This window comes from Lotus japonicus, chromosome 5, assembly GCF_012489685.1.
Source record: "Lotus japonicus ecotype B-129 chromosome 5, LjGifu_v1.2".
NCBI lineage: Eukaryota > Viridiplantae > Streptophyta > Magnoliopsida > Fabales > Fabaceae > Lotus > Lotus japonicus.
Genome location: NC_080045.1, coordinates 6,889,015 through 6,902,782, shown reverse-complemented (window position 1 = coordinate 6,902,782; position 13,768 = coordinate 6,889,015). Strand labels below are relative to the sequence as shown.

The 13,768-nt window shown below is 32.9% G+C and overlaps 1 protein-coding gene across 4 annotated transcripts; it reads left to right on the top strand.

Annotated features, from left to right (window-relative positions):
• Positions 1 to 4,446: 4,446 nt before the first annotated feature.
• On the top strand, positions 4,447 to 13,768 carry LOC130717726 (K(+) efflux antiporter 6). Of its 4 annotated transcripts, none has more exons than XM_057568068.1 (20): positions 4,447 to 4,845; positions 5,312 to 5,358; positions 5,603 to 5,661; positions 5,799 to 5,832; positions 5,925 to 5,986; positions 6,077 to 6,152; positions 6,237 to 6,311; positions 7,248 to 7,319; positions 7,425 to 7,508; positions 8,010 to 8,078; positions 8,184 to 8,261; positions 8,411 to 8,499; positions 10,180 to 10,276; positions 10,479 to 10,532; positions 11,211 to 11,306; positions 11,844 to 12,032; positions 12,131 to 12,208; positions 12,782 to 12,826; positions 12,916 to 13,005; positions 13,169 to 13,768. In XM_057568068.1, exons 1-20 carry the CDS (start codon positions 4,611 to 4,613, stop codon positions 13,250 to 13,252), a joined length of 1,713 nt encoding a protein of 570 aa, XP_057424051.1. In that variant the 5' UTR covers positions 4,447 to 4,610; the 3' UTR covers positions 13,253 to 13,768. The 4 variants fall into 4 exon arrangements, with proteins under 4 accessions (XP_057424051.1, XP_057424052.1, XP_057424050.1 ...); XM_057568069.1 differs by having other exon boundaries at positions 4,448 to 4,845; positions 5,315 to 5,358; XM_057568067.1 differs by having other exon boundaries at positions 4,448 to 4,845; positions 5,315 to 5,358; positions 5,775 to 5,832.

Genomic DNA, 13,768 nt, shown 5'->3' with positions numbered 1-13,768 from the left:
CCAAAATCCCTTTGAGATTCCATCACTTTGCTAACTCTCCTACGTTTTAATTTAATCAAATCATTTGCACATTCATACTTGTGCACAACCCCTACCTATTAATTGACATCAGTTTCAATTTTTTAATACACTTAATGGTGTTACATAGCATTTAGTAATTTTATTTGAAACAACACCGTTAATTTTTTTTAATGTCCAATAAAATTATTATTATGCTACTTAATTGAGTACATACACGTTGGAATCATGAAACTAAGCCTATCTACTGTAGGTCAATTAAATTATGTCATTATCATGATTTCTATATTTCAATTTGTCATTTCAGTTTATTCAACTCAGAATTTCTTGAGAATCTTAATCTTTCATCCTTATATTGACATTTTTATAGATATTTTTATCAGTTAAGGTATGTCAATCATACTAAGGCCATAAAAAGTAAATTGATTGTGCTTATGAGATATATAATCTGAATATTAAAATAGGTACCAAAAAACTACTCAAACAAAAGTTAAATAGCAAATTGGTATTTAACCATTGACTATCAATTTTAATTTTATTGTTCCATTTTTTATTATATTTTTAACTTTATTTCTAATTTCAATAAGTTTAGCATGGTTCATGTGCCATTCCACTTGATAGATTATCTTATGTTGTGTTATTTTATCTTGAAACCGAATTTTAAAAGATTTGCCCTAATTATCTAAGATTTACCTAGATTACTCCTTACTAAATTTATTTCCAAAAAAAATTTTGTAACCGTTTTTACTATCTCTTTAAATTAGGAAAAGTCTCACGCCTAATTTACTACATATTTACAAGAATCCTGTGATTTCTCCTTTTATTCTTTCTCATGATCCACAATATAGAAAGAAAAAATGTAATGTTGAGATTATAATCCATTAAAATTTAAAATATTTTTCCTAATTATCTAAGATACTGCATCAGTCATCTCCTCCTCAATCAATATCATTATATTAGAAAAGAAGAACTTCCATCAGGGTAATTTGATGAGGTGTAACTCCCAGATTAATTCTTAGGCCAATTTGATGAGGTGTCACTCACAGATTAATTCTCATTTGATATTATAAACATTTAAAAAAAAAAGAAAAAAAAATCGGTGAAAAAAAGCATATATTTTTTGTTTTTATTGTTATTTGTTAGATTTTGATAGTTTTTATCTATCTTTAATTAGTACCGATTTTTTATCGTATTGCCCTAATTATCTAAGATTTACCTAGATTAAATAAAAAATTAATAAAAATACCATATCAAATTAATTAATATAAACTATCAAAATCTACCAAATCACAATAAAAACTCATAAAATTCTGAATTAAATAAAAATCCGAAAATTAAATAAAAATACCATAAAATTTAATTAATACTCTAAAAATAAACTTTTTCTTCACCTAACATTTATTTCCGTAACAAATCTTGAAACCGATTTTTAAACAAATAAACATGCAAAACAACCAGCAACAAAACCAAGATTGTGTTCTTCTTTGAATTTTTGCATTTTTAGGGTCTGGTGTTTAGTTTTCTCTTTGTCATATATGTTTTTTTTTTCATTTTCTTCTTGGACCTATTTGCAAAGCTTTTTCCCTATGTTTGTTTTTGCTTGATGGGTTTTTTTGTGTGCTGATTAGGGGAGCTTTTGATTTTTCAGATATTTGTGAAAGATGTATGGAAGGAGTACACGGGTGGCCATTGAATGACATAAAAGGTCAGTATAAATTCATGATAAAGCATGAACAGTTATTGAATGTGGTGTTTCACAGCACTTCTCCCCCTAACGGAACACTCTTTGAGCATTTACACAGTGAGTACCTATAATTTCAGTGTTATTATTTCATTATTTCATGTAAAGAATGATTGAGCTCCCTTATGTATGATCCACAAATTTCAATCGGTTGGTTTTACAAACTTACAATTTTTGGTCGACAAGATTTTCATTACATACATTTTGTTTATTGAAGCATGAGCCAATATTCTATTCTATTCCCCTATAGCCATTCAGATTAGGACCAACTTCCTATCAATCTATGTTTTGCATAGCATCACTTTGACTATTGAATACGCGCAACCTTTGTGACACATTAGATTAATATCATATGATAGACATAAATAAACAATCAAATGGGTGGGAATCCATTAACATGTGGAAACGGTGCCAAAAAACAGGTCATGGACATACACACATATTTATTGGTTATAGAAAATGAAGTTTGGTGATGTAGGTCATACTCTACTAATTAAAAAAATCCGCCAAGATTGTGATTTGGAGATCTAAGCCAATTTAATGGATGTGTTGTTGTTTTCTTCAAAGTTTTTACTGAATAGTAGTTAGATTATTCAGAGGATAAACATTAATTTGAGGAGAAAAATGGTGATGTTAATATAGAGTTTAGAGAGAATCCAGAGGAGGGGGAGTGATTGCTTCAACAAGGAAGTTGTCCGTTATTAGAAGAGGAATATTGTGTAATGTATTTTAAGCTTCTCACTTGAGTAGAGTCTTACAAGTTTCATTATTTTTTTCATTTTGCTATGTTTATATTTGTATAGATAATAGTTTTTTTGAAAAGAGGGAAAGGACTTTGGAAAGACGGATAGAAAGATTAAGACTCTTACCTACTCAAACTTTGCTATGCTATTTATATTAGCATTTCAATGTTATCATAATCCCATTATATTATATATTTTGGCAACTTGGGCCCAGTTTGGAAGAGTTTATTTGAGCTTATCTGACAGCATAAGCTCTTATGTCAGTGTTTGTGAGGGCTTATGCAAACAGCTTATGACCTGCCATAAGTTATTTTAAGCTTATTTTCATAAGCTACTGAGGATAGCTTATGAAAAACAGCTTATGCTTATATACAACTTATTTTTAATTTATTTCAATAATTTTTTAAAAATAGCTTATGAATAAGCGCTTATGTCATAAGCGCTTATGACCATAAGTGCTTAATTAAGCTGTTTTTCCAAACGGGACCTTGATCAATTTTTCAGTCTATTGTAAATTTCTCAATTTGTTTCCAAGCCAGTTTAGTCCAGAATAATAATCCATATGTTTGTCATTGTTGGAGGTAGATGAGGCTTTAATATAGAGTTTAGGGAGTTTTTGCTTTGAGAAGGGAATTGTCCGTAGAAGAGAAATATTTTGTAATATATATTAAGTTCTTCACTTGAATAGAGACTTACTTTCAATTTTTTTATTCTTTAGTTATTTTTCTATTTGTATCAAATAATAGTTTTATATAAAGTGGGAAGATAGGCTACATATATCTTCTTGCACCCAAGTTATGCTATAAAGTCTCTTTAGTTATTAAATCATCCCCTTATATGTTTTGCAATATTTGAGATTTTGTTAACCAATCTTTTTATTAGTTAATCAATTGCACAAATTTCAATCTATGCAACAAGGGTTACAATTTAAGACTTTTTGACCACTTTGCTTAGCATTTCAGACTCTTCTATTTCATCTATTGTTTAATATGTTGGCAATTCCTTATGTCTATGCTTTGTGTTATTGTCTTCATATTCACAAAGAATGTGAAACGAGTTCCTGTTGATCTGGATGAGGCTTAGAAGAGAAATCTTTATGTCCACTTTGCTTAGGATTTCTAACTTATTTCATCCGTTGTTTAATATATTTTTAATAATCAAGGTATTAATTGATGTATCAAATACGATAGACATATTCCTCGTGCAACGCGCGGGTAAGAAAACACTAGTTATGGGCAAAATCTGTGGAAGTTTAATGGTTTTTAAATCATAGATTTTATGGTATTATGTATTTTTATTTTAAATTTGGAGTATGAATTTGTTTAAAAATATTAGCTTAGTTCATCCTTTTAGAATATTTTAATATATATATCGAGCCAATTGGTACAACCATTGATCCACTAGTCCAACTAGTGACCTATTAATCCAGTATATTAATCGAGTCGATAACCAGTTCAAATTTAATAACTGCTTCTTTCTCTATCGTACCAAATAACTTATAAAATTTACTCTATTTTTTACCATTTGTCTCTATTCATCTTCTCTCTTCTCTAATTATATTCACAACCAAACAAACAAACCTAAATTTACGAATACATAAAAATCCATATCTAAATTGATATAAGCAGACTAACTTCTATTTTTTTTTGTACACCGAAAAAATAAATTACATTTTCTAATGATCGATCTCTGGATCTCTCCACTCAACCTATATGTTCTATAGCTCTTACCACTTGAATAATCATTCGGAAGACGAACTAACTTCTATTTAAACAATTTTTTATTTATTTAGAAAAGCATAAAATAAAAATGATGGATGTATGTTACTTGAAAGAAAGTGCAAAGGAAGTGAAGACAAAGGCACCACCGTCATCAAAACTACAAGAAATGAAATCCACAATAAAATAATAAACAAATAATCAAAAATAATAATAATGAATGAACGACCACAACTTGACCCATCACCACCACCTGTCTTCCCTGGTCCTCCTTCTTCTCACTCCTCAACTGCCTCACTCTCTCTCTCTCTCCCTAACGCCACCGTTACTTAACGCCGGCGAACGGTTACCGCCGTCCGAACCACCACTGCTTGCTGCGCCGCCGTGGCAATGTTGAGAGGAACAGTGTCGGTGCCTGTTGTGCTCCTTCTCTTCCACTCTCTTCTTCTTCTGCTGCTGCTGTTGCTACCTTCTTCCTCGCTCGCTATCAGACCCACCGAGTTCGATCGGGTTGAACTCGCCAACGCCACCGAGTCCAATGTCTCGCTCTCTAGACCCAGCAGCTTCGCCGACATGATTGATCGAGCTCTCGAGCACGAGTTCACCGAGAACGACCAGAACGAAGGTGCGTCTTTGATTCTTCTGCTCTCGAATTCAATTTTGCATTTCTTGCTTCCTTCATTGCAATTAGCTAATTGAATTGTGGTTTCTATTTGTGGTGATTGTGAATGATGCGTGTTGTTGTGGTTTGATTGAACTAGTTGGAATTTATCGATCCCGATTCGTGATCTGTAAACATTGCCAAATTGAATGGGAGATTCATATGTTACTACAACAAACAATCATTGTGTTGCATTGCATCTTATGGAGCCTATTTGATTTTAAAATGTTCTGTTTTAATTTTCTGTTTATAGAAATGCTGCATTTTTATTTTACTTTGAAGATTTGTACTGGAAATTATTTGAAAATGTAAAACATGAAGTGTTTTCTCAAAATGCATGCTCTTGGTTTTCGAAAATAGGATATCGAAATGAAAATTCGAAAACCTACTTTTAACGTTTAGCTTGTACTTCGTTTGACTTTCTTACCAGCAGCAGCTGATGCGGGAAGCTTCAACAATAGTGTAGCAGAACAACAGGTTGGTTTGCTACTTTAACCCTTCATATTTAAAATGATGGCATACTAGTTTGGTTTAATCAGAGAAAGTAAATTTATCGGCACAATTGAATTGCATTTTTGTAATAATGTAAGGTTTCACCTCACTGAGTTTCGAGGATCAAGCTTTTACTTAGTGGTCACTCTGGTTTTGTTCCAGAATTGTATTACATAGTTCTGAGTGTTTAGTATGCTGATTTAGTCTTCTTGCTTTGTTCTTGGATTAGGCTGTTCTGGAAACTGTGGCCAGAGTCAAGCAAAACAAGAATGACACAAAAGATGAGCAGTAATAATTTCGAGTTTTGCCTAATATTTGAATTGGTTGTCTAATATGGTGCATTTAACACAAATATTTTTTTTGTATCATTTACAATCTAGCATTTTTCTCTTAACTTACAGTTCATTTCACCATGCATTTAATAGAGGTGAGGAAACCCCAATGTTGATAGATCGAAAGGTGAGACGGCTCGATGCTAGGTTGGTTCTTTTAGCTGATATTCAGTTCAACTTTTCAAATTCCAACTATATAAATTGTGCATTTTCTTTCAGGACAATGTCTTTATCATTTCTAACTTCAAATCCAAGTATCCGGTGCTGCAGCTAGACTTACGGTAAAGGGTAAACTTATTTTGCATGCTTTTGTTTTCAGCATAAGATGGATTATATAACTAAGGGGAACTTCTGTCATTATTGCCATGTAGGTTGATTTCAGACCTGGTAGTTGCTATTGTTTCGGCAACTTGTGGCGGTGTTTCATTTGCTTTTGCTGGACAACCGGTCTGAACATTCTTGTTCTAAGCTTCATTCTCGATAATTTTTGTTAAATCTTTTGTAGCATCACCTAAAAGTATAATTTGGCAGGTCATTACTGGATATCTTCTAGCTGGCTCCATAATTGGACCTGGTGGTTTTAACTTCATCAGCGAAATGGTGCAGGTATCTGAAAACAGAAATCAATTGCTGTGACAATATTTCTTCTTTTATCCAAAAGAAAACTTTCTTTCCTTTTTTAAGTCTACTTTTAAAGTTCACTCAGTTGGATTTTATTTTTGTAATTTTTTTTATACTTGCGAAAAGGCATAAGTAGTAGTTTTATCAAAGATTATGTAGGAAAAAATATATATACACAAGTATGAAACCCTGTTCCAAGGATTGCCTTTTCTGATTAGAGCTTGCATCACCCACTTCCTGTTTGAATCAGTGAATCACAAATTGATCAAGATGTTAGCATCGTTAACTCTTCTATTTTATTATCAAGCTTAACTTCGATGATGTCCAGTTGATTATCTGCAGCCTTGTCCAAAACCATTGGCTGATCTTGCTCGTAGGGGGGCATCCGAGATGGCAGCTTTGATGCCAATTCATAAGAATCCTTAGGTTCTACAGGAGATTCTTGTAGGGGGTTTTGTCCTATAAAAAGCATGTGGCTACTAATTATATTTCGTACAGGATAGCCATAAGGCATATACAATATATATATCAGAATAGGAAGGTCCTCGTTAAATTAGGAAACTACTTGTTCAAAAGAAAATAATGAGAAATCAGAAAACAACAACAATTCCTGATGTTTAGGAGTGCTAACAAATATTTCACTAATACCAAAAACTTAAGCTCTAAGATAAAGACCTAACATAAGAATGATTATATGTCTCTAATCTCCTATTGCACCTCCTCATGTATACTTTGCGCTTGAAAAATGGTTAGGGCATAGGCACACGTTACCTATGCTAAAATGAGGTGGAGTGTCATTCTGCAATGTCTTGATGGGAGTGACTATCCCATTCAAATTTAACTTATCCTAACATTGTTAGGCCTGTTGGGATTTGAGAGAATGTAGGTTTATTTATCCCAGCAATTTGTTCAAATATGTAGGTTGAAACAGTGGCTCAATTTGGTGTAATATTTCTTCTGTTTGCATTGGGCCTGGAGTTCACTATGACAAAGGTTGGCTTGTTTTCTGTTTTCTTCTCATTTTTCTTTTTATTATGTTTATGTTGCACTTAGCTTTGATTAACTTGATTACCCCACTCTGTACTTATACGATTACAGCTTCGAGTTGTTCGATATGTTGCTGTTCTTGGAGGCCTACTTCAGATTTTTCTATTTATGTGCATGTGTGGAGTTACTGTATCGGTATGTTTTTGTACTTGTGATTCGTTCTATTTTTGAGTTTTTTTTGTTTTATTCTTATTTCATTTAGCTTAATGTGGAACTTAAATTGCGAACAAGCAACCTTTCGATCATGTAGTTGCCCTTTGTGGACATTCATGCTATATGAGATTAATCTAACTTGGCTGCTATCTCATCTATTTATTGCATAATTTGGCTCTCTTGTCATTTGTGAAGACAAAGAAATACAGATTTTCCAGACCAAATGCTAAGATTCATCCTACTAATTTCCAATTTAGACTGCTTGTTAAATATATGTACTCAATACTCGTATTTCTTAAATTCAAATGTTAAATGGTAGTAACGTAATGTACATTAGTAATTTAATCAAAATGGGAGAAACTATGTGTTCATTTAGTTTCTTTTTCTTGATCTGTTATCTCCTAAATAATTTGATTATCAAAAAAAAAAAAACTAGTGGACCATATTCTGAATGCTGCAGCTATGATTGGAAACTATTTGCAGTTATGTGGTGGTAAAGCTTCAGAAGGGGTTTTTGTTGGTGCTTTCCTTTCTATTTCATCAACAGCAGTGGTAAAACAACATTACCAATCTGATTTCATCCCATTTGTAAAGTGCAGACCAGTCTCATGAACTTTCAGGCCCATAATCATTATTTTGTTTTTGTTTTGGGTTCAGGTATTGAAGTTTTTGATGGAAAAGAACACTACTAATGCCCTTCATGGACAGGTCACGATTGGGACCCTTATTTTGCAGGTACTTAGTCAGTAGTTGCTTGCTTGAGAGTGATTTTTTCCCTGCTTTGTTATGACCTATATTTTTCTTTATTCGCTATTTGCTGATATGTACAACAAGTTCTTTCTCAAATACTTGTTTAAATCTTGTGAATTTAATTTTCCTTGAAGGATTGTACTGTTGGATTGCTTTTTGCACTGCTTCCAGTTCTAGGTGGCACCTCAGGTGTTTTTCAAGGAGTTTTATCAATGGCAAAGTTGTAAGTGTAGAACCTCGGGAGCTTTTTGTTTATACTGATATTTCTTTTACACGACCATTTTTTGTAGCTTATTCTTCTCATTCTCACTTGCCCTGAGAAAAATTAAGACGAAGTCATGCATTTTTTGTCTCAAGAGAAGATTTCTGTTTTTCATAAAAGTTATGCGTAAATTATATGTTTAAAAGTATGCATAATATCCATATTTGTGTTTCACAATCAAAATCAAAGACAAAAAGGTAGAAGTGGTAAATCTAGATAAACATGAAGATTAAAGGATGAAAGGTGAAATAAATATCAAAGTGCAACCAAAATAGATGTTCTCAAAATTAATAAAGGAACACATGTAGGAATGGCAATAGGGTGGGTGTTGTGCGTGACGGGTGAGGGCAGCACGCCCCCATTTTTATTAGTGGTATCCATGAATATCCACAAATATTTATGAATTCAAAAATCGTAAGAAAAATATAACACCATTAATATAATGTAGCATTATAAACATTACCATCATATAATATAAATTTATTTATTCGTTTAAAATTTTGACTAAATTAAAACTATATTACAAATACTATATCAAGTTTAATAATATATTTATCAAGTTATTTATATATTATAATAATCAATATAAATTTTATATGTATTGTATTAACTTTTGTCATTATGGCTTCATTTCTATAAAATATATCACGAAATAATGAAGAAAAAAAAATTACATCATCCCAAAGTGATAAAAAAAATCATAATCTACATAGCATAAAATATTTTATATCATTGTATAGGTATTTGTGAGATAGGTACTATGAGTCCCGCCCTGACTTGACAATATCCTTAGATGCGTACAGTCTTGTCATCCCTAGAATTGCTGCAGCAGTCAAACAATAAAGTTACATCCAATAAATCAATCATCTAAAGTTAGAAAATAGATACTTAGGTTGCCATTTTTTTTAAGTAGTAAAGGACTTATGTATAGAAATATTATGTGAAACTATAAGTATAGAAATATTATGTGAAACTATATGTGTGGTTTCTTCACCCTGGTTGTTTCATGATATTGCATAAGCTGATAAGCTGTTGGGTAAAGAAAATGAACCAATCATTCCAAAAGCTTAAGTTTTCATTTGAAGACACAAAAATGATTTTGCATTATATTTCTATTTTCTAGCACTAAGTAAAATATCCCATTAAATGTAAAATGGGTAACGGGTGCATTTGAATATGTCAGCTCTGTGATGAGCTGAATTTTTTTAAAATAAATCACCATTCAGTGCGTCAGAGTGGAACCAATTCAAAATTGAACTTTATTGAAAATCTGCTAATAAGCAAAGCTAGGTCACCGAATGCTTATCAAGGGATGTGGTTAGTACTTAGTAACACTAGCTATTATCATACTATGTAAGGACTTTCAAATTGTTCAGTGGTCAGTGATACTGGTTATCATAGTAATACATAAAGATTGTTAGAAATATAATGTAAAACCAGTCATGTGTCTTTACCTAACGATGCTTTGTGGATTCATGACATCGTGTTAGAAATATACTGTAAAATCATCCACACATCTTCACCCAAAAGCTTAAGTTCTTGTGTGAAGACGTATGTATGGTTTTACACGATATTTCTAACACTTAGCTTATACCATAGAGTTTTTATCTAACATAGCATGATACTCCTTTCATAATCCAGGTTGGTGACACTGATTGCATTCCTTTCTGTTCTGTCAATATTATCTCGCACCTGCCTTCCGTGGTTTCTTAAACTGATGATAAGCCTATCATCACAGGTTCATATGATTATTATTATCCCACTTCAATGATAAAATTTCTTACCTCACCCATAGTAGGGGTGGCTTCTTTTCTTCTTAACAACAATTGCAGGGGTGGTGGAATTGAATTGGAAATTTATAATTTGGTTTCCATCTTATGGCTGTACATTTTTGTTGAGTGTCTTAGTCTCTCAATTCAATGATAACCTTGTTTGTGCAGACCAATGAGCTCTATCAATTGGCGTCAGTTGCATTCTGCTTGCTTGTAGCCTGGGTCTGTTCTATTCCTAACTTTTCACATGCCTGAATTTCTGTTTTTCTGTTTGAAAGTATTTGCTTTTCATTTGTTTCAAGAAGAAAACATATTCAAGTACTTGTGTTTATTTGCTTTACCTTACCTTATTTTCACAGGGTATAATGATCAGCTCTAAACCAACACATTCTTCAAATCATTTAAATTTGTCAAAACATATTTGCTCTGAACATCGTAGCTACATGATTCCATCACAACTAGACTAGGATTTATGATGGTTCTGAGGAATCAGATCAGCTACAAGGAATCCATAAATATATAAAAATAATTTTCAGTATGAAACTTATGAAATGGGTCATTAGAATGCCCAAAAGAGAGGAAAGGATTATCTTCTTTTGAGAAGGCCTCCTGCCTTGGGTGGGAATCACGATTAGATTGTAATTAAAGCTTCTCTAGAAAATGATATGTTGTGCCAAAGGCAAAATGGATTCTTGTGTCTCTGCAGAAACTTGCGCATGAATGTATGCATGTGTGTTGTCATGTTCAAAGGTCTTTGGTACTTCTATATTGGCATGAGTTATGCATCTAAGTATCTTAAATTGTCTTCAAATAATATATATGCATGTCCTGTTGCTCAATTACCAAAGTGTTACTTGTCAAACACTAACTTTTGGTATCTGATTGCCTTTATATTTTCAGAGTAGTGATAAGCTGGGACTGAGTCTAGAGCTAGGTTCCTTTGCTGCTGGAGTGATGATTGCAACCACTGATCATGCTCACCATACTCTAGAGCAAGTAAGACTAAATTTCATATGTGGCAAATGCATGTGGTGTGAACACAGACAGAAATATCAATTGACTGATGACATGCATTGGTGTAACATCGTGTATTCAAATAAGTACATGTTGATTTTGAATATTGGTATTATAAATGGTATATTTGTATTATTATCCACGAGGAGCACTAGGTGATGAGTCACAATGATGCACATTGCCTCTTTTATCTTAGTTTACAATTTGGATGACATATCTATATATATTTTTTTAATTTAGCATGTGCTGTAGAAATTTTGATGATATCCATGCACACTGGTGGTCATCTTGTTGGTATTCTTTATATGTGCCACCTACATTTTTCCTCTATTAACCAAACATTATTAAGGGCACATTTGTAGAACTTCCTTCTGTGCAATATGGTCAGAGTTGTTATTGAACTTGACAATTTGGCTGATTATTTCATGACCTGAGACTCTTAAGTGAATAACTGGAATGCTCAGTGGTAGGATAAGTTAGAAGAAGAAATTTAACAATTCTTGTTCACTTTCTTTGCAGGTTGAACCTATTTGCAATTTTTTTGCTGCTCTTTTTCTAGCGAGCATTGGAATGCTGATTCATGTTCATTTTCTCTGGAACCATGTTGATATTTTGGTAGCATCTGTTATATTGGTGGTAGTTATAAAAACTATCATAATTGCTTCTGTGGTGAAAGGATTTGGATACAATAACAAGACTTCAGTACTTGTAAGCTTGGTTTCATAATTTGAAGGTTATAAGCCCCCCCACCCCCTCTCTCACTTTCTCTCTCAGTGATTAAGGTACCTGAATTCATGCATGTATAGGTTGGAATGTCAATGGCACAGATTGGAGAATTTGCTTTTGTGCTTCTAAGCCGTGCTTCTAATTTTCATCTAGTTGAGGTTTGTGACTAAATAACGTATTGAATTGCTTAAAAGTTTCTAATGAAGACTCTGCTGAATGTTCTTGTTGTGTAAACACAACAATGATATTTCTATACCTGTTAAACTCAGACTTGGTGATTTGACTAGAATCTCAGTGTAAGCCTTTTGTAGCTCGTTAGTTCGCAACTTAATGAGTTGAAATTTTTGGTTAACAAGCTTTTAGCTCGCTGGCTTGATATATCAATTTATAGATACTTGTTAGACAATAATAGCAATTATTTCTATCTTTAATTTATGTCTTTCGTATGATAGTTATCTTTTAACTGAGTATTAAGTTACAATTTGTACTTAACTCATCTAGTGTATAATATTTAATAATACAAGGCTCATAATTGGCTCAGTAAACTTGAGTGGCCAGTGAGCGGAAGGCAGACCAAGAAAATAGGTTCAATTTTTTATGAAGCCAAGCTTGAACTAGGCCTAGCTGAGTTTAACTCACGTCAGATTCCTGCCCTACTTGGTGATACAGATAGAAAGTTGAATTTTTACCAGCCTGTGGATTCTGAATCTCTTATGTTTGATTAATTTCAGGGTAAACTCTATCTTCTGCTTCTTGGGACCACAGCTCTTAGTCTGGTATGAATCAATGATTTAAACTTAGTGATATACTAGTATGACCATTACATGAAGAATCCATTTAGTAATTTCTTAGCTCATAACTGCAGGTGACAACTCCTATACTTTTCAAGCTAATTCCTGCTGTAGTGCATCTTGGTGTGCTATTGAGATGGTTCTCTCCTGACAGCTCGGTGGAGGTAATCTCCTCATTGACCTGTCATAAAGTCAATTTTCTGGTTAATTGTTTGACTTCTATTTGTCTGAAGACTGAGTCAGTATGTACATATTTGATTTCCTTTGCGTTAATCTTGTGTTTCATTACACTGAAGAAGAACACTTGTCTTTGTTGTCTCGGCGTAGATTGCATATAAGGTAGATAACCTCCGCTCAGAGAGCGGTAAGCTGCGGATAATTTTGATGGACCAAGAATCTCATGATTCGTAATCACTGCACTGCCAAAAGGATTTCCATTTTTGCACGACTATAAGTTTTGACAGGGTTTTCGAAGGTGGTGTTCGAAGAATTTGATCTAACTACTGCAATTTTTTATTGAATCATTCAAACCCATTCCGTGGTGGGTATTTGCATTCGGAATTGACCAAATACTAACAAAGGAAACTACTCTGAAACCCCATTAATGGAAAGAACAGGGGAGAGCAAGGATAGAAAAAATGAAAGCAAAAAGCTATGTGGAAGATATTCATTCCACAACTCCATTTTACATTATTTTTTTCTTCTTCTTTTTGGCTGGGAATGCTCTGAAGTGTATGATATGGTTTGTTCTGTGTATTCTGAAAAGCCATTGTCCTTATTTCTGCAAGTGTAGTTTGTATCAAAAGTTTTCTTTCTAGCATCTGTGCCATCAATTGTGTGGCTTGGCTTTGTGTATCTAAGGCAATTTGTAATGTGTTTTGGACACAGCAGTTGATATGTATGTATGTAAGTGTAAATTATAATTGA